Source organism: Chrysochloris asiatica, unplaced genomic scaffold (genome assembly GCF_000296735.1).
Source record: "Chrysochloris asiatica unplaced genomic scaffold, ChrAsi1.0 scaffold00062, whole genome shotgun sequence".
Taxonomy (NCBI): domain Eukaryota; kingdom Metazoa; phylum Chordata; class Mammalia; order Afrosoricida; family Chrysochloridae; genus Chrysochloris; species Chrysochloris asiatica.
In genome coordinates this window covers 10160709-10183071 of record NW_006408580.1, presented here as the reverse complement: position 1 = coordinate 10183071, position 22363 = coordinate 10160709, and the positions used below count along the sequence as shown (strand labels likewise).

General features: G+C 38.5%; 1 protein-coding gene across 4 annotated transcripts in view; it reads right to left on the bottom strand.

Annotated features, from left to right (window-relative positions):
- The window catches only part of CASK (calcium/calmodulin-dependent serine protein kinase (MAGUK family)), a 548810-nt gene that overhangs the window by 316872 nt on the left and 209575 nt on the right, over nucleotides 1-22363 (bottom strand). For all 4 annotated transcript variants that reach the window (XM_006864257.1, XM_006864260.1, XM_006864259.1 and 1 more), the window contains exon 3: nucleotides 9128-9233. In XM_006864257.1, coding sequence (XP_006864319.1) covers nucleotides 9128-9233 — 106 coding nt within the window. The remainder of the gene's footprint in view (nucleotides 1-9127; nucleotides 9234-22363) is intronic.

The window sequence follows — 22363 nt, the reverse complement described above, 5'->3', positions numbered from 1 at the left end:
CAGTGTTCTACAGCCTAATTCGGTGAGTGGCCACTGGGGTCTTAAAAGCTTGTGGGTGCCATCCAAAGTGCAACTATTGGTCTCTTCCCATCTGGAGCAAATTAGAATGAAGAAAATCAAAGATGCAAGGAAACAATTAGCCCAATCTCTGTGACCCTGGGAGAAGTACAAATGGTGTCAGCCTACCCCTACTGACTGATCTGAATGGTATCACAATAGGAGGTCTTGGATACAATGGGAGGAAAGTGTAGAACAAAGCTCAAAATAAAACAATAAAAAAGACCAGGCTTAATAGTCTGACAGAGACTAGTAGGATGAGACTATGACCCTTAGACATCCTGCAAGCCTAGAACTGAACTCAACACCATGGCTCAACTTTCAGTCAAGCAACAGGCAGGCCTATAAGGTGACAATAACCTTCAAGGAGGTATGCACTCCTCAGAAGAATCAACCATGCTTCAATGAATGAATGAAAACCAAAATGGCAGCCTTTGACTAGGAAAGGGCAGTGAAGACAGGGAGGCAGTGGGAAGAATGCTATTGCATTGTGGGGACTGTTAAGGATGAAACAAAATAAAATGTGCATGAACTGCCAAATGGAAAACCATTTTGCTCATTAAATTTTCTACCAAATAAAAAATAAAGTAAAAGAAATATTTGCTGAATGACTAAATGGTAATTCATGGCATCTGACATAAAAACAAAAATCCAAAATAGATCAGCTAAGACTAGTTATAAAATTATGTGCAGATTCAAATATATTAAAATACTAAAGTCCAGATTTTTATTGCTTTATATGAGACAAACATATTTTCCCTTAAGTGGCAAAACTGATAAGTAGCCATTGGTTCCACTCTATCAGTATAAATGAATGCCACAAATACTGCTTTCTCTAAGCAAAACCCCAGACCAAAAAAATAAAATAAAATAAAATTTCAAAAAGAGCTTTCTGTTTATTATCTCCTTTATGAGCTTCAAAAACACAAACTGTTAATATTATTTTAAAAGATACAAACTACTGTTTTCATGTCAGATCTGTTGTAAATCCATATTTAATTACTGCAAAATCTCCCAGTGGTATATGTAATCATGCTATAATAAGGTAATTAAAATTCCTTGGCCAGCCAATTTAAAATTTACAGCTTAACTCAAGTACCACACACTACTAAAGACAAGCCCAAATGTGCTACTTAGAAGTAAACGTTTCATTTGGGGAGAGGTGGCACAGCACAGCTCTGTCTTCAAAACTGAACCGACATTTAAAAAACTGGTTCAGTGAATTGCTGCAGATACACATTTAACTGTAATCTAAAGCAGTGGATATAACACAAACAAATATAGGCTTCTAGTATTGTATGTTTGTTAAAGAAAATGACAGTATAATCTCTAAGTAGTATGTTAAAGGCCTCCTGTATCAGAACCCAAATCTGCTGAACTGATCATCCAGGGCATGGGGCTTATCTACGTGTATGTTTAACAAGTTCTACGTAGGGTTTTCCAATGCTCTTGATGGCAATGGGTTTGGGATTTTTATTCTTATTTTTAATATTAACTAGTTGTAAGAATTTTGTAACATCATAAACAACATAATTGGCTTATACAATTTTATGACTTCAGTTTAGGGGGGAAAAAAGAGTTGATTACAGATAGTGGGCCATATTAAGGAACTCACTGATAATCCAAATATATTGCTTTTTCTAACATCTTCTCCACCCAAATTATCAAAGCAGTTCCAAACAGCCAACAAACAGTACCATTTCTTTGCTTTCTCTTGTCTATTCTATTAGTGGCACGTCAGAAAACTGTGAAAAGGATCTAAATAATTTAGAACCCCATGAATACCTGGGGTAAACACATCTATTGCTAGAAACAAGCAACTGATTCTGGAGCAGCTTATATTAAGGATCCCTGGTGGCACAATGGTGCAGCGCTCGTCTAACTGACAGGTCAGTGGTTTGAACCCACTAGACAAAACATGAGAGAAAGATAAGGCAGTCTGTTTTCCTAATGGTTACAGTCTTAGATGGAAACCCTATGGGACAGTTCTATCTGTCCTATAGCATCCTACAGAGTCACAATGAGTCAATGAAACAATGAGTTTGTTTTTTGTTTTTTTGGTTTGGTTATAGTGCAATTCTATATGCAATCTCTTACCTCGCCAGCAGGTGGAGGTATACACAAACTTACTGCTAAGTGTATGCTGTTTGCTGTTTGACTTTCCTCAGAACCATATATCCTACCCACCTACCACTGTCACTGAGTTAATTCCAACTCAGCGATATAGAGTTTCTGAGGCTGTAAATCTTTAGCAGAGCAGAAAGCCTCATGTTTCTTTCACGGAGCAGCTAATGGGTTTGAACTGCTGACCTTGTAATTAACAGCAACCTTATACACCATATATGTAACTTATAGTTACCAGTTTTGTTGGTGTTTGTTCATTTTTTTGTTTGTTTGTTGTTTTAAACCCAGGAGACTAAGGTGAATACAAAAACCTGGGCAGGGATCATTGTTAAGGTGAAATTTTAAAATACAGTGATACAAAAGAACAATTTTATACACTTATATTTGTTTTCTGGAGTCCTGGAGTGGTGGTATAGGATAAGCACTGGATTACTAACCACAAGGCTGGCAGTTCAAATCCACCAGTCACTCCTTGGAAACGCTATACAGGGTTGCTATGAGTCGGCACCAACTTAATGGCACTTAACAACATTTGGTTCCTGTCTCTTTTCCAAACTACCAAAATTATTTTAATTATGAATTTATAATTTACTCCCTATGGCTAACAAATCTCTTATAAATTAAAACAACAACCACCACCAAAAAACTTCATTTAGAATTCATGTTAATTACTCAAATGAGTTGGCAACATGACCATATAAAAACTTACATACAAATGTTTATAGCAATTTTGTTTATCACTGCCAACAATTGGAAGCAACCAAGATGCCCTTCAATAGGTGACTGGATAAACTGTGGTATATCCATACAATGGAATATTATTTAACAAAAAATAAACTACCAAGCTACAAAAAAATATGCAAGAACCTTAAGTGCACATTGCTAAGTGAAATAAGTCAGCCTGTTGTAAGATTCCAACTACAGGTATGCATCACTTAACATCCACTGGGCACCAACCATGGCCCCCAAAGGGTTTTTGTTTGTTTGTTTGTTTTTAAAGGGAAAACAGCTCTACTTTTGTTTATTATTTCCTCTCTAATGGTTTTAAAGATACAAAACCCAGACTCTTCCAGCTCTGGCCCATGGGTGGGATATAGGCAGGTGAAGCTAAGCACATAGCTCTGGGAGCCACACACAGGCTTTGGCAGGCAGTGGCAGTTGGTGGGGGATTGCAGGGCCCAGGATGATCCTGATGCTCAGGCAGCTGGAAAACTGGGCAGAGGCTGGGCATGCTCAATTCCCTCTCTGTATGCTTCTTCTCTTTCCATTCCTGCCCTGCCTTCTCAGCCGCTACTGCTGCCAGCAACTGTTCCTTGCCCACTCCACCAGCCTGTACCAGGAGCCCACAGCAGCATCAGAAGTGACAAGGTCAACTGAAAATGGATTCCCATAAGGTTTTAATACAGTGTTCACACAGCATCCAAATCACATAACATTCCTATTTCATAGAATATATCATAGGTGTTAAGCAATGCATACCTGTAGAGGACATTCTGGAAATGGTCAAACTATAAAGAGAGTAAATGGATCAGTGGTTGCCATCAAGGGTTCAAGGGGAAGAGAGGAGAGATGAATTAGAGAGAGCACAGAACATTTTCAGAGCAGTGAAGCTATTCTGTATGATAGTGTAATGGTGGACACGTGCCATTATGCAGTTGCCAAAACCCATAACACTGGAAAACACACCGAGTGAATCCTACTGTGATCAATACTGATTCATTACCTGTAACAAATGTACTACATGAACATAAGATGTTAATAACAGAAGAACTATACAAGGAGGAGAGGAAGTATATGGGTGCACAATTTTCCTATAAACCTAAAACTGCTCTAAATAAATACAGTAATTTTTTTTAATGCAGGTTCAATCAGGGAAAATTGAAAGTCAACTAAATATTACGTAACATTTAGGAATCATTGTAGATTTTGTTAGGTGTGATAATAGTATTATGGCTATGTTTTTTTTTAAATCCTTACCTGATAGAGATACAAACAGAAGTATTTACAGGTGAAACGCTATGACTTTGAACACACACACACATTCACACAGAGAAAAGGATAGCTAGAGCAAGAATTGCAAACTATGACTGAAGCTTGGTTCATTATGCTAGTCTACTGATGTTGAACATTTCCAAAACAAAATATTGACAAAAATCAAATTATAAAAAGCCATGTTCAACTGATTTGGGTTAATATTAGGATTAGCTCACTAGTAAATATCTAACTTTAATAAGGTCTCAGCTCTGGTAGCGTAGTGGTTACGAATCGGGCTGCGAACCTTAAGGTCAGCGGTTCGAAACTACCAGCCGCTCTGCGGGAGAAAGATGAGGCTTTCTACTCCCGTAAAGATTTACACCCTCGGAAACCCTGTACAGGGTCGCTATGGGTCGGACCCGACTTGATGGCACTTAACAACAACAACAACAACAACAACACCCTAATATAAACCCATCGATTTATATCATTTCACCACAAATTAATCATATAAAATTTGCTAAATAAAATTCCAGATAAGACTGCATCAAACCAAGGAACTAAAAATACCCTGCTAAATCTACTGCAAACAATGTTCTATATTTGTAAGAACTTCATTATTTACTAAATGAATGCACATATAGTTTCTCATCTAGCATTCACAAACTTGGGAAAACTCAAAAGGTAAGAAAACGGAGGCTCAGAGCAATTAAAAGACTTGGCCAAAGATACATATGTAATAAAAGTGACAGAACAAGGATACTACTCCAGGCTTTTAGGACACTAAAAACTGTCTCTTACACTGTCCTGGTGTGGTGCTGTAGAATAAGCCCTGCGTTGCTAACCACAAGGTTGGTGGTTCAAACCCACCAGCCACTCATTGGAAACACTTTACAGGATCATTATGAGTCAGAACTGACTCAGTGGCACTGAGCAACAATATTGTTGTTGCTTAGACCCTTTGGAAACAAAACAGCCGATGTTGAAATGTGTCTAAATTTTTGCTAATTACTTTATGTTGTTGTTGTTAAGTGCTGTCGAGTCGATTCCGACACATAGCGACGCTGTATGGGGTTTCCAAGGAGCAGGTGGTGAGCTTGAACAACCGACCTTGCAGTTCAAACGACTTTACAGTCTGACGCATTAGCCCACAGCGCCACACCAGGACTCCTATACTTTATAGTCTATAATAATGTTGTTAAGTGCTGTTGAGTTGGTTCCAACTCATAGAACCCTGTTTCAGGTTTCCGAGGAGCAGCTGGCTGGTGGGTCTGAACTGCCGACCTTGTAGTTTGCAGTCCTTTGCTGATCCCACAGCGTCACACCAGGAGTCCAAAAGTATATAATAAAACTTGCCCCCAATCCCTGCAGTGAATAAAAATATGGACTGAAATATTTTTTGAATAAAGAATTAAATTAGACCAGAACAAATATAGTATCTTAAAAATGGATGTCAGAGGTCCTCTAATCCAAAGCAGAGCTTTATCTTCTGCCCATTGGATTCACCTAGCTTCAGTTTGAATATTTCGAATGAGGAACTGCATGTTCTGGAAGAGAGCCCACTTAATTCAAGGGATAGTCTCATCATTAAAGAGGCCTTTCTTATTTGGAGGTTAAATCTGCCTCCCTATGCCTGCCACATGTTGATTCTAACTATAGTCTCTGATGCTACACTGAATAAGCATAACCCCCTTTCACATTGATGATCTTTCAAGTAACCAGTATCTCTGATGTTCTTCCTATAGACTTTTGTTGGGGGCCTCTTATCAGAAGAATAAAACAAACAGATATGTGGGTAACAAGCTTTCCAATTCTTCAATACCACTCCCATACTAGTGGTCTTCAAAACTGGGATTGAAGTAGTTCTGCAAATACCCACAGTCCTTTCAGAGGCCATATGAACTAGGATATTTTAAGGTAATCAATTTTGAAACATTCAATTGCCATAATTTGATGGGTCTGAAAAATAGTTTGTGGTGCTCCAGTTTTCCTTTTACACTGCCACTCAAACAATATCCCTTCTCAAAAGAGGAAAGACAAAGCACTCACCCATTTTGAAAAGCCGACCTGACTTCAAAGAGACAAATGGGGAATATACTGCTTCTAAGGGAGGAGCCCTTGAAAGCAAAAAGAAAGAGGGCTTCCAAAAGAAAGAGGACTGCTACCTTATTTAATCCAGATAATATGTTCATGACAAAACTTATCTAGTTTAGAATGAGAAATCAATGGTAAAATGATTGTCACAAGGATGCCTATTAGCACTTTAATGTTATTTGAAAAACGAAGGGATTTTTGTTTTTGTTTTTTTCCCCCAACAAAGTGTCTGCTTTGGCTAATTGGTTTGACAATTAGGATTGGCTCTGACATTTAGGTCACATAGCGACATTTTCCATAAATTGAATGAGACAAACGTGTAGCTCTACAGTTTTGAAGAAAATCTATTTAGGAGATGTCTACAGTATAAAAAAAATTACACCCTCACAATACAAGATATTATGAATCAACTCGACAGCACTTAACAACAACATACCAACTGAAAGATATGTGATGGGGGTACAAAGATTTTTCAAAATTCTTTAACAGATTTGCTACTCCACAAAAAAAAAAAAAAAAGAAGAAGAAGAAGGCCATGGTTCTATGGCCATGCCTAGGCTCTTTCCCACTCTCATGAATCACTCTGGAAACATTCCAGTGTCCCACCTAAATATGCATAATCCAGAAGGGACACACAGTATACAATACAGTGGGAGTGGGGTTTCATTCTGACTACTATGTAGTCCTAATTAAGGTAGCCTAAGGTTTCTTTCAGAAAGGTCTGGTGGCGGAATGGCTAAAAACTTGGCTACAAGCCAAAAGGGGATAGCGGTGTGCTGTGGAGTCAGTTCCGACTCATAGCGGCCCTGCACAGGGTTTCCAAGGCTGTAAATCTTTACAAGAGCAGAAAGTCTCATCTCTCTCCAGCGGAACAGCTGGTAGTTTCCAACTGCTGACCTTGAGGTTCACAGGCCGATTGCTAATGGCTGTTAGAATCTACCAGCCACTTCCTGGGAGAAAAGACCTGGCGACCTGCTCCAATGGGGCAGTTCTATTCTGTCACACATGGGGTGGCTGAAAGTCAGAATTAACTCAACAGGACCTAATAACAAAAACAACCACAAGGATCCACTCAGAGCTTTTAAAGCTGTTGGGTACAACTAACCAAAATGTTTCACTCATTTTCACATAAGTAGTTAACAAACAGTTTGCACTGATCTTGCACTTAAATATATATTGAACCTGAATGAAGGAGTTCATGTCAACTGGTCATAATTTCATCTTCTCTGAAAACTTCTAAAATATATTTTTGAAAATTGATCTAAATATGCAATGTATTGGAGTCCTGATATGGCGCTGCAGGATAAGCACTGGACTGTTAACTGCAAGATTGTCAATTCAAACCCGCAAGCTATTCCTTGGAAACCCTATACAGGGTTGCTATGAGTTGGAACTGACTTGATGGCACTCAACAACAACAACATGATCCAATTTATCAGCTATCCCTCTGTGAGAGGCGGCTTCTGAAATGGCGCCCAATGATCCCTTATGTATAGCCTCTTCCTCTTGTGTGTGTGGTGGTGCTGTTGTTAGTGCCACTGAGTTGGATCCAACTCATAGTGACTCTGTATGGGGTTTTCAAGGAGCGACTGGTGAGCTTGAACTGCCAACACTGCAGTTCAAACTGACCTTGCAGTCCAGCGCATTAAGCCACAGCGTCACACCAGGAATGTGGTGATTAATAAATTTGGTTCTAATGACTAGGATATAGCAGAAGTCATGGTGTAGAACTTCTGAGGTGAGGTTACAAAAGACTGTGACTTCCGTCTTGCTGGTACTTTCTCTTGCCCACTCGCTTGCTTGGTCTGATGAAGCCAGCTGCCATAAAACCACTGTCATGTGACAAGAAACCAAGGGAGGACTCAAGCCAACAGGAAGGAACTGAGGCCCTTAGTCCAGTCGCCTGTGAGGAACTGAAGCCTGCCAATAACCGTATGAGTAATTTTGGAAGCAGACTCACTCAGTTGAGCCTTAAAATGACATCACCCTTGGCTGATACCTTGATTGCACCTTGTAAGAGACCCATAGTGAGAAGACCTGGCTAAGCCAGGCCCACATTCCTGACACAGAGATACAGATAATAAACATGCATTGCTTTAAGCCACTAAACGGGCAGATTTTTAAAAATTAAGCAATGGAAAAAACAAATATACCTTCCACCCTTTGTGGGTTTGTTGTTGTTGTTGTTTTTGATAATTTAGGAAGCACACCTTTCTTTTTTCTAATCAACATTACTTATTAAAGTTTTGAACAGAACAAAAACAATTTTTTTTTTTGGTAACAGAATAGGATCAATGCTAAAACTCTGGCGGATGCTGTCCCATACAGTTTTATACAAGCTATTTGGCCACAATACTTCATGCAGCTGTATAGTAACTATACTATTATGCGCTTATACTATCCTTAGCTCATACTTCTCCATCTTACTGATAAAAATGTTCTGAGAAACATTTCAAATGTCTTACTGAAATCAAGACACACTGTGTAAGTATATAATTTCCTTCATCTACCAATATGGTGATTACACCAAATGAGAAAGGTGTCATTACTTGTTTTTCGTTGCTAGAGAGGCTAGCTTGACGGATGCCTCCATTCCTACCCCACTTCTCTTCAGTAAAAATCCTCCTATTCCTCTAATTCAATTTCCTTTGGAAGGCTCTTCTGTGAAGTGTGTGGAACGAGGTAGCTGGTATGCCCAACTTTTGGTGCTTTTGCTGTTGTTAAGATGAGATAGTCTTTATAGTTTGTTATTTTAGGTCTTTCTAAACAGATGACGTCTCAATTATAATTACATTGTAACCAAAAAAAGTTATTAACACTATCCAAATCCAACATTGCTTAAATCTTTAACCCTTAGCATAATAAAATGTACACTCACAATTCAAAAACCATGTAAAGCATTCCATCTGAGCTATATGTCTCCAATAACTCTACAATGTGTGGATGTTTCAGCATATGACAGATACTGGCTTCTCGCTTTAGATCTGCAAAACAAACATACAACATACTTCGTTAGGTCAGAACAAAAGACAATCCGAGTGAATGATGAATGAATGGAAGTGATCTATGGTAACATGAAGACTTCTCTAACTAAAGAGATGAAATCCCCCATTTAACCTAAACTTAACTCTACCCATTAAAACATTCAATAATGTACTTTTTCGTATCTTCTGCAAGTTTAAATATATTTACATTGTTTGGTTGGTTGGTTATGTGCCGTGGAGTCGGTGCCGACTCATAGCGACCCTGTAACAGGGTTTCCAAGGCTGTAAATCTTAACGGGAGCAGAAAGCCTCATCTTTCTCCCATGGAACAGCTGGTAGTTTCGAACTGTGGTTTGTAGCCCAATTCGTAACCACTAAGCTATCAGAGCTCCTAATTTACATTATAGCCAGTTCTTAATAATAAGAAGTGTAAATAGCACAAATAAACATTTCTCACAAACTCTTGTAACTGTATCTCAACCTCCAAATTTATAGGTATTCTCTGATCTGATAATAAGTAACTTTAGTTGCTGTTCTAAACTGCACCCCTTTTACTTAATTTTGCCTAAATGTGATTTTAAAAACATGCTATCTTTAGCCTAAAATCTAGCACTCAGAGACACATTAGGAAAGTTTATGGAATAAAGGACAAAAAATAGCATAGTTTAAACAAAAAAGGCACGACTCTTAGACTCATAATCAATTTAAAAACAAAATATCACCATCTATAAACTGTGTTGGGTAACCCAGGATTCTGCCTACCTCACAGTGTTGTTTTGAGGATAAATTCAGATAATGTAGGTAGGACTTGATGGTACTTAACAACAAGATTCAACGTGATCTTTTATATTTGGAAGTAAAAAGGGATGGGTAAGTAAGAATGAAGCCTAAGGAGATACTGCACAAAGCAAAACAGACATATATATTCCTCTCTGATTTATTAATTCAACTTGATCGTGTCAATAAGAAAACAATGGCTGCAGATGTAACCTTAGAAGACTTACATAAAGGTAGGATGAAGAAAAGTCATCAGTAAACTAGACAAAAGAGAAGCTATTATAAAAGGAAGAATCAATAATACAATATTAGACAAATCTAAGGAATAGAGGGAATTTCGGTCATGGTAGTTGGGGAAGGCTAAAATTTTAAGACAAGGATCCCGCCAGGAAAGATCATAAGCATCCTGGACAAATCAAGTTCTAAGGGAGCAGTCAGAATTAAAGTCAGTCTAGAGAAGAACAGAATTATGGAACAATGAATTAACAGGCATCAGCCTTCACATTGGACATATTACATGATATAGATGTTGTCATTTAAAGTTGTAACAACCTGAGAAGTTGGTATTTTATAGATGAAGAAACTGAGGCTTACAAACTTGGCTCAAGATCACACCCCTATTACAAGGAGTTGGTTTTGAATTCTGGCATGTCCAACTTCAAAGTCAGTAGTCTTTCCACTATACCAGGCCAGCTGGTTTTAAACATGATGAAATTTGGGGAATCCAGCAGCAGAAAAATAGTTTTTGCAATTGTTTCTTTTTTAAAAAATTTTATTGTGAATTGAGTAAAGGTTTACAAAAGATAGATCATCAGTTTTACATTCAGCAAATCATATACTTTGCTTCATTACAATGATTGCAATCCCCTCCATGTACCAACAGTTAACAGCATTTATCTCTATCACTTTAACTACTGCATTCCTCCCAGTATCTCCCACTACCTTCACCTTTTCTCTGCTAACCTTCCCCTCTAGCCTATGAATAATTTTCCCTCTCCCCAATCCCTTAACCATCATAGATTGTTTCTTTTATCATTTACAACACTGGTCTCCTATAATATTTGTCCTTCTGTGATTGACTAACTTCACTCAGCATAATGTCCTCCAGGTTCAACCATGTTGTGAGGTGTCTCACAGAGTCATCCTTATTCTTCAAGGTTTTGTAGTATCCTGTTGTGTGTATGTATCGAAGTTTGTTTTAACCATTTGTCTGGTGATGGGCATTTAGGCTATTTCCATCTTTTGATGTGTATCTTGTAGACAGCATATTGAAGGATCCTGTTTTCTTATCTATTCTGCTTTTTATATCTCTTGACTAGTACATTTAATCAATTTACATTCAGTGTAATTATCCATAGGTATGAATCGATTGTTGTCATTTTCTCTGTTTTGTTTTGTTTGTTTTTTTTGTTTTGTGCAGCTGCTGGATTCTTTGCTCCATATAATTTTCTATGCTGAGTTCATTTTGCCTATGGGATTTATTTACATTTTCATTTCTGTTGTATTAATGTTTACTAAATCTTTCTGATTTTCATCCTTTTTTTGTTTTGATGTGCAAGTATATTATTTTTGAGGTTATCCTGTGATTTATTAACTTTTTCCTTGCTTTAAACACACTGTTTTTATCTTGAAATCTACCTGACTTCCTTACCATTTGAAAGTTCTGTATCTGCACTATTCCATCTTTAAATTTTGTAGTTGACTTCATTAAGCTTTGATATCTCTGGTTCCCATTTTTCCATTTTGTAGGTTTTGTTGTTGTTGTTGTTTTTAGATGCCATAGAGTCGGTACCGACTCATAGCAACCCTATGCACAATCTGGGCCAACTTCACAATTGTTGCCACACTTGAGCCCATTGATGCTGCCACTTTGCCAATCCATCTCGCTGGGGGACTTCCTCTTTTTCTCTGACCCTCCAACCTTACCAAACATGATATCCTTCTCCAGCAATATGTCCGAAGTATGAGACATATTTTGTAGGTTTATTGTACTTTAAATTTAAATACTTCTATATCTGGATTGAGTTCTGAGTGGTATTGTCATGTATAATAATCTCAGGTTGTTATCTGCTGTTGTTGGCTCTCAGTCTAAAGAATACCCTTTAGCATTTTTTGTAAAGTTGGTCTGCTCATAACAAATTTCTGTCTATCAGGAAATGTCTTAATTTTGCCATCATATTTGAGGGACAGTATTGCTTCTTGGTTGCTTCTACATTGATTCTTGGTTGGCAATTTTTTTTCTTTCAGAGTTTTGTATATGTCAACCCCATTGCCTTCTTGCATGCATGGCTTCTGCTGAGAAATCAGAGCTTAGTCTTATTGGTTCTCCTTTGTAGAGAGCTTTTCATATTTTCCCAAGCTGCTTTCAGATGCTGTTCTTGTCTTTGACTTTGGAAAGTCTGATGATGATACGTCTTGGTGATTTTCTTTGGGGACCTATTCTGTTGGGGGTTTGTTCAGCTTCTTACATGCTTATCTTTTTGTCTTTCATGATGTTAGGGAAATTTTTTCCAACAACTGTATGACAATTTTCTCTGTGCTTGTCTCTTCCTGTTCTGGAATTCTGATCACCCATAAATTGTTGTCTTCATGGTGTCCCACATAACTCTTAAGGGTTTTTTTGGATTCTTTCATTCTTTTTTCTGATTGTTCTTCTAGCATACTAGTCTTGATAAATTTATCTTCCAAGTTACTAATTTGGGCTTCCATTGCTTCACACCTACTCCTTTGCACTTTCAATGTATTGGCCAGTACTGAGATCTTAGTATTAATCTTCAACATTTCTAATTGTAGGTTTTGTTATAATTTTGAAATTTGCACTCATTTTGTCTGTCTGTTCTTGTAGTGTTTTTCTGAATTCTTCTAAAGTTTTTATTGTGTTCTCCTTGCTTTCCTTGATCTTTCTACTGATCCATTGAAGGTACTTAATTAACACTCTTTTTAAATTCTTTTTCAGTTAGTTCCATTACCATTTCTTCTTAATAAATATTTTCCAGCTCTGCATCTTGGTTATTTCTTTAAGCCAGTCTCTTTTGTTTCTTTGTGTGAGCTAAAATTGTCTTGTTGTCTCCCAGGCATTAGGGTTGATGTATTTGTAAAAAAACAAACAATACAGTTGTTGGAAATGGAGAGGAGAAATCTCTGGTTGTTGTTACTTTTGTTGTTCGGTGCCATCAAGTCGGTACTAACTCATAGAGACCTTATGCACAACAGAACAAAACACTGCCTGGCTACTGCTGCACTTGAGCCCATTGCTGCTAACACTGTGCCAATCTATCTCATTGGAGCTCTGCTTCTTTTCCACTGACCCTCCACTTTACCAAGGATGATGTACTTCTCCAGGGACTGGTCCCTTGGGATACTATGTCCGAAGTATGAGAGATGAAGTCTGGCCATCCTGGCTTCTAAAAAGCAATCTAGCTGTAGTTCTTCCACCACAGAATTATTTGTTCTTTAGGTGGTCCATGGTACTTTTAATATTCTCCTTCAACATCATAATGTCTGGACAGCCATTCATGAGTCAGTCTCCCTCTCTTGCCATCCCTGCTTAGCCTTTCCTCCTAGCAAGCACGCCATCTACCTCTCTAACCTGTCTTCTGAAGCTCAGGGTGCCAGAATTTTCACCTGTGTCTTTTATTTGGTCTTGCCTATCTTTGTTGCAGAAAATTCGTGCAATGCATCTGCCTAGTACACCATCTTGGCACAAGTCCTATGTGATCTTTTGTGACTGCCTTCTTTCACTTCGCATGTTTTTTGTTTGTTTGTTTTTGCTATTGTTTTAAAGGAAGCACTCAGTATATTTGTAAAGGGCAGTGATTAAAAGCCCAAAGGATCTAGAGTTAGAAAACTTGGTCCCAGTCTTGCCTCAGTCATGGCTACTTTCAACCCAATTGTTAACTTCAACAGATGGCTTCACCTCTCCAAGTTTCAGTTTCCATAGAGCAACCGAACTAGGTGATGTTAATTGTTGTTAAACGCCATTGAGTCAATTCTGACCCACAGCAACCCTGTATAGGGTTTCCGAGGAGCAGCTGGTGAGCTTGAACCGCCAACCTTGCACTCTGGTGCATTAACGCACAGCGCCACACCAGGACTCTGAACTAGGTGCTAGGTAATGCCGTATTTGCATAATTGACTTCCAAGGGCAGTGGTAAAATCCAAGCGAGAACTTGGATGGGAAAGGATTGTATAGAAGGCAGCATGTGGGGTGAAGGTGGCTTAGTATTCAGTGGAGAAGAAGAGATCAGAGACACATGAAGGATGGCCCCCATGTAGTAGTTGGAAAGGTCCTAATGGAGACGACAGGCTAGGGATGAAGCAGGTATGAGTTTTGTGCTGGGAACACAAAACTATGAGTAAGGCTTTTGGCAAGCATGCTGGAAGTCAGGTTGAAGTCAGACAACATAAATCAGATGTCTGCACAGTTTTGTTCTCTCCCTTCAGGAATACTCTGACTCCTGATTCTAAGAAAAGCTTAAAGGGTTTTGTGCTCATTTTTATCTTTCTGCTTTATTTTATACTATGTTTTCACCTTTGTTTCTGTCTTTCTATCCAATAAACCCAAACCCAAGCCCACTGCCACTGAGTTGATTCTGACTCATAGCAACACTATACAGAGCTTCCGAGACGGTAAATTTTCACTGGAGCACACAGCTTTATCTTTCTCCTGCATTCTGATAAACAGCCTGATTTTAAATCAGTCCTCTAACATTGGAGTCATGCATGACATTGGAAAGAGAGATTCAGTATTTGCCACAATGAAAACTAGTCTTTTCTCCTGTTTGCAGTAGCACCATGGAATAAAGGTCTAGTGGTCTGTTTACACAAAGATTACAGCCCAGAAAACCCTATGGAGTATATCTATTGTGAAGTACCTGGGGGTCACAATGAGTCAAAATTGACTTGACAGCAAGGGGTTTGCTTGGTTTGGACTTTTCACATCAGTGTGCTTCTCTCCCCACACATTTGCCAAAGCATAAGTAGGTGCAGATGCTTTAAGTCCCTTGCATTTGAGTCACACATTATTGCCTGGTATACAGTGGAACATGCTCCTTCCGTATCATCTCTCAAAATGAATGAAGAATTGCTGGGGGTCCTGCCTTCAGAGACTAAAGCAATTTAAGTGTCACTGGACCTGACATTTCAAGGACCAAAATGAGACCCACTGAACAAAATAAACTTGAAATGCTAAGGGCAGTGATATAGAAGATGGATTACATCTAGGACAACTATGGTACCAAATATCAATTAAACAAGCCATGACAAACTAAACCTTTGTCGTCAGCTCAGTCTCGACTCACAGTAACGCTTTCCTACAGGGTTTCCTTGGTTGTAACCTTTAGAGAAGTAGACTGCTACAGCTCTCTCCCTCGGAGTGACTAGTGGGCTTGAATCACTGACCTTACTGTTAGTAATCAAGTGCTTTAACTACTTAGATATCAGGGCTCCTTCATGCCTGTTATATACAAGTATGATATTACAACGAATCTATACCTACATGTGAAACTATGATTATTTGTTTAACTATCTATAAAAAGCTTTTAATACTGCCTTTGTGATGATAAAGTAGAGCTTGTCAAGTATCTTAAGCTTAAAACAAAATTATTTGAAAGGAAGTTGCCCCAACTCCAGAATGTCACACTAGTCGAATCTAAACAGGTATATTTAATTGGCCAAATAGTGAATTTCAACTTAAAAAATATAAGCATACCAGTATGTTGCTGTTGTTAGGTGCTGTTGAGTCAGTTCTGACCCACAGTGACCCTGTACAGGGTTTCCGAGGCTGTAAATCTTTATGGGAGCAGAAAGCCTCATCTTTCTCCCTCGGAGCAGCTGGTAGTTTCGAACTGCTGACCTTGCAGTTTGCAGCCCAATTCGTAACCACTATATTACCAGAGCTCGTTGTTGTTGTTGTCAAGTGCCGTCGAGTCAATTCCGACCCATAGCGACCCTGTATAGGGTTCCTTAGCATACCAATATACATAGATATATATTCTAACTACAGATTCCAAGGATATTAAACTCAAAATATGTTTGTTTTTAAATACAAATGTAAATTAAAGATATATGTATTAAGTGCTACTAATTCCATGCAGATACAGCAAACTCAAATTAGTATTTGCCTCCAAATCGCTGTATGAGACAGATTAGAATGGAATTTGAAAGTAGGATAATATGATTTGAAGTCGTGATTACCTGGCTGACTACTGATATCAGCACAGAACATTCCTATTAATGATTGGATTCAGAATTAACATCCCTGTTTCTTTAAGAGTGGCTTCCCTAGGTAGTTCACATGGTTTGTGTTTGACTACTAACCTAAATCCACCAGCTGCTCCTTGGAAAACCTATGCAGGAAGGCAATAAGTCAGAATTGACTGGACGGCACTTCACAACAACTAACCTAAAGGTTGACAGTTTGAACCTACCCAATAGTGACATGAAAGAAATCTGCTTCCAAAAGATTGAACATATACTGCCATCAAGTTGATTCCGACTCATGGAGATCCCATCTAGAATTGTACTCCATAGGTTTTCAGGGTTGGGACCTTTTGGATGTAGATCACTAGGCTTTCTTTCCAAAGCATATGTGGGTGGGTCTGAACCCCCAACTGTTGTAGTCAAGCATTTAACCATTTGTGCCACCCAGGGACTCCTGGATTTTTGTGTTTACAGATTAATATAACTGGTAATGTTCTCCACTCTCCTGTTTACTTATATAAAATCTCTCAAGGAGATTTTATATAAGACTCTTCAGTAATATATTTCTATGTTTGTTGTTGTTGTTTTGTGCCATCAAAGTCATTTCTAATACATAATGACCAAAATCAGCTGGTACATTTGAACTGCCAACCTTGTTTGTGGTAACCAGTGCAGCGTTTATCCTACAGAGCCACACCAGGGCTTAGATATCTATGCTTAGTACCCTTATATTTAACAGTATGCCAATATTTAATAAGGAGTCCTAGGGTGGTGCTGGGGGCTAATGCACCAGACTGAAAAGTTGTTTGAACTGCAAGGTCAGTGGTTCAAGCTCACCAGCTGCTCCTTGGAAACCCCATACAGGATCGCTATGGGTCAGAATTGACTCGACGGCACTTAGCAACAATATTTAATAAAGTTTTCTCTAAAAGGGAGTCCTACTGTGGAGCTGTATGATTGCTGGATTGCTAACCGCCAGGTCTGCAGTTCAAGTCCACCAGCCACTCCTCATAAACTCTATATAGGGTCACTATGAATTGGAACTGACTCCATGGCACTAAACAACAATGACAACAACAGTAATGCAAAAGTTGATATTTAATTTTTGACCCAAATCTGAGAAACACACTTAAATTCAATCAACCCGCAGTGCCACATTAGATCTACTACTATAAGGAATTCTGCAAAAGCCAGAAGTTGTGTTAAGGTATAAACCTCTCAGAGACGGAAAATGAAAATATTTTCCACTTGGAGCTCTGGTAGCATAGTGGTTACGAATCAGGCTGTGAACCACAAGGTCAGCATTTTGAAACTACCAACTGTTCCGTGGGAGAAAGATGAGGCTTTCTGCCCCCGTAAAGATTTACAGTCTCGGAAACCCTGTACAGGGTCACTATGAGTCGGAACCGACTCCATGACACAGAACAACAACAACAGAGTGATGGAATCCTGATATGTTCTTGTTATAAGAGAATTCTTCATACTATCCTTTAAAAATTGTATGCTGTTTTCAGACTTAAACAGTTTTGCAGCAAGCTAATTTGACTATGAGCTAAAACTAACTGGGGTATTTACAAATATGATTGACGAAAGGAACGCTTTCTTACTTCTGAGTAGGCTTCCTGATCTCAATATCTGAACTTAAAAGATCTCAAATTTAGACTTGTTTTGATAAATTATGCATTCTGTTGAATCACCTTTCTTTGGAACTGGAAAAGATAAGGATCTCTTCCAGTCAGATGGCCAGGAAGCTGTCTTCCAAGTTTCTTGGCATAGATGAATGAATGCTTTCAGCATTGCATCCATTGGTTGACTCATCTAGACCAGTAAATAATATCATGATAAATGGAGAAAAGATTGGGGTTGTCAAAGACTTCATTTTGCTTGGATACACTATCATGGAAACAGCAGTCAAGAAATCAAATGATGTATTGCGTGAGACAAATCTGCAGCACAAGACCTCTTCAAAGTGTTCAAGAGCAAAGATGTCAGTTTTAGGACTCAGGGGTACCTGACCCAAGTCAAAGTATTTTCAGCAGCCTCATATGCATATGAAAGTTGGACAATGAATAAGGAAGAACGTAGAAGAATTGGTACATTTGAGCTATGGTGCTGGAGAAGAATACTAAAAGTACCATGGGCTGCCAGGAGAACAAACAAATCTCATTTGGAAGAAGTACACAAAGCTCCTTATAAGCCAGCATGACGAGACATTGTTTCTCATGCTTTGGACATATCAGGAGGGACCAATCCCTAGAGAAGGACACCATACGTGGTAAAGTGGAGGGTAAGCAACAAAAAAGGAAGACCTCCCACAAGCTAGACTGGCACGGTGGCAGCTGCAATGCCCTCAAGTGTAACAACCATTATAAGGATAGCACAGGACTGAGCAGTGTTTCATTCTGTTTTGCATAGGGTCACTCTGAGTCAGAACTGACTCCACAGCACCTAACAACAACCTCTTCTTATATCTGTTTTCGGACAAATGTTAACTGTTGGTCTCATATGGTTGGTTGCTCTCAGGAATATATTCTTTTCATTGTTGGTTTCCTAATCCCATCTGTTATTTGGCTGCAAGGTGGCCTCTGGGAATATCTTCAATTTCAAGTTGGAAGGTTTCTCTCAGTTCATTTAGGAGCCTTCTGCCTTCTTTTGATGCTTCTGATATTCCTTAACATTTTGTACATAGAATCCATCAATACTGAAATTCAAGGTTTGAAATTTTTGTTCAATTCTTTTATCTTGAGACATGTGGAGCGTGTTTCTTCTCTTTTGCTGTTCTAATTCTAGATCTTTGTACATTTCATTATAACCCTTTACTCTGTCTTCTCTACTGCCATTTGAAATCTTCTGCTCAGCTCTTTTGCATCATCATTTTTTTCCTTTCAGTTTAGCTATGTTCAAAGAGCAAGCTTTAGAGCCTCTTCTAACAAAATCAATTTGGTCTTTTCTTTCTTTCCTTTTTAATCACCTTTTGTTTACTTCAGTATGATGTCCTTGATGTTTTCCCACAACTTACCTGTTCATTAGTATTCAACTCTATTCTTCTGATGGTCTCTAAATTCAGTTGGGGTTTACTCAAGGTCATACTTTGGCTATCATGGACTTGGTTTTTTGTTATCAGCTTATACTTGAGTATGACAAAGTTGATGGTTCAAACTCACCAGCTACTCCTCTGAAATGCTATACATAGTTTCTATGAGTTGGAACTGACTCAATGGCATGTAACAACAACATGAACAACTGATAGTCTGTTCCACGGTCAGCCCCTGGCCTTGTTCTTGCTGATACATTCGCTTCTCCATTGTCTCCTTATACAAATGTAGTCAATTTCATTTCTGTGTATTGCACCCAGCAAGGCCCATGTGTATAGTTGTTGTAAAATGTTATTTACAATGAGTTAAGTCAGTGGTTTTACAAAATTGTATTATATGATCTCTGGTGTCATTTCTATAACCAAGACCATATTTCCAACTACTACGCTGATCTTTCTTGTTTTCCACATTCACATTCCAATTACCAACAATTATCAGTGCATTTTGAGTAAATAGTTGATCTATTTTAGAATGCAGAATTTGGTAACCAAAAAGTCTTCAATCATCTTTGGCATTAACGGTTAGTGCATAAATTTGAAGTATTGTTACATTAACTGGACTTCCTTATAGATACATGGGTGTACAGATTTTATCCTATCACTGACAGAGCTGTATTTCATGAAAGATCTTGAAATATTCTTTTTGACAATGAATGCAATGCTATTTCTCTCTAATATGTCATTCCTAGCAGAGTACACCCTCTGGTTGTTTGATTCAAAATGGTCACTACCAGACCATTTCAGCTCACTAATGCCTAGAATAATGACTTTCATGCATTTGTTTTCATTTTTGAGAACTTCCCATTTTTGTTTGAGCCATACTTCACACATTCCATGTTCTGATTACTAATGGATGTTCACAGATGTTTCTTCTGATTTTGAGTCATGCTATATCAGCAAATGAAGATCCTGACAGCTTTACTCTACCCATGTCGTTAAGGTTGACACTACTTTGAGAAGGCAGCTCTTCCAATCTAAGGGACTCGACTTTCAGTACAATGTTCTGCTGCTATACATATGGTTTTCACTGCCTGATTTGTTTGTCCCCAGAAGTAGACAGTCAGGTCCTTCTTTCTAGTCTGCCTTAGTCTGGAAGGTCTGCTATAACCTGTCCACCATGGGTGCCCTGTTGGGTTGGAAATACTGGTGTCATAACTTCCATTTATATATGTTGTTAAGTGCTGTAGAGTTGGTTCCAACTAATAACAGCCCTCTATAGAGTTTCTGAAGAGTGGTTGATGGGTCCTAAACTGCCAACCCCTGTGGCTACTAGTCCAGCGCCCATCCTACAGTGCCACACCAGGACTTTCATCATATGTAGGAATATGGGGTGGGGGGGAATGCACTGCCATGGAGTCAATTCCAACTCACTGTGACCCTATATAGGGTTTCCAAGATTGTAAATCTTTATGGACACAGACAGACTCATCTTTCTCCTTCGAAGCAGCTGGTGGGTTTGAACAGCCAACCTTGATGTTAGTTGTTGCTGCTGTTATGTGCCATGGAGTCAGTTCTGACTCATAGCGACCCTGTAAAGGGTTTCCGAGGCTGTAAATCTTTACGGGAGCAGAAAGCCTCATCTTTCTCCTGCGGAACAGCTGGCAGTTTCGAACTGCTGACCTTGCGATTCGCAGCCCGATTCGTAACCACTATGCTATCAGAGCTCCTTATGTTAGTAGTCCAGTGCTTACCCTACAGCATCATCAGGACATATAAAGATGCACTGTATGTGTAGCTTTCTTGTGAAGAGGGATCGTTTAACTTCCTTCTGGATTTGGGTAACTTCTATTACTTTCTCTTGACTAATTGCTATGGCTAGACTTCCAGTACGGTGCTGGACAGCAATGGTGAGAATGTGCATCCTTGTCTTGTTCCTGATCTTAAAATGGGGGAGGCTGTTTTTCTTCATATGACTATGTTGTTAGCTATGGTGTGACACTGCAGGATAACGCACTTCAAGGAAGCTTTGAATCGCAAGGTCAGCAGTTCAAGTTCTCCAGCTGCTCATCGGTAACACTATACAGGGTTGCTATGGGTCAGAACTGACTCAACAGCACTTAAAGACAACAACAAATGTACTTTATATAAATGCCCTTTATTATATGAAGGACTATCCGTTGAGTGTTTTTTATTATGAAAGGCTGCTGGATTTTTTTCTAATGCCTTTTCTGTGTGGACTGAGATAATCAATGTGGCTCTTTTCCTTTGTTCCACTAATGTGGTTGTAGTTCCATTGATTGATTTTCTAATGTTGAACCACCTTTGCATTAAGATAAATTTAGCCTGGTCATAAAGTATGATCCTTTTAATATATGTCTAGATTCAGTTTGCTAGTATTTTGTTGGAAATTTTTACATCTTAAGGGCTATTGGTCTGTTGTTTTTTTGTGGTGTCTTTGTAAAAATTATTAATAGCTTATATTCTTTTTTTTTCCCCTAGTAAGTGTTTGAGATCCTGTGTGTATACAATACAACACATCTCAATTCAGATTAGCCACCTTGCAAGTGACTGAATAGTCACATGTGACCAAACTGGAACTTAGCAGTTCTATGCAAACTGACTTGCTTGAAATCCTATCCTTTCCTGAATGTAAGTTCTTCTGTAATACTTACAAGAGAGACTTTTAAGGCCCATCAGTCATTAAAAACAAACAAAAATTAATTCCAACAAATGTGTTTTTAAAACATACTTCCATGTAAGGAAACTCAAGAGCCCCTTTTAGTAACCCAAGTCTATGTGGCACTGCAGGATAATGTGCAGGACTCCAAGGTCAGTTTGAACCGCAAGTTCAGCGGTTCAAAACCACCAGCCACTCCTCAAAATCCTATACAGTGTCACTTTGTATATCCTATACCGATTCAATGGCACTTAACAACAACAACAATATTTAAGAGCTAGCTTTGGAATTTCTATCCCATGAATCCTTAATTTTTTCTGCAATTTAAAATTATTTTAACTCATTTAATCTACTAAACAAACAAATAATAAACAGCATCTGCTGTACAGTAACTCTTTGTATACTTAAAAACTTACTAATGACATTTTATATTTTATCATT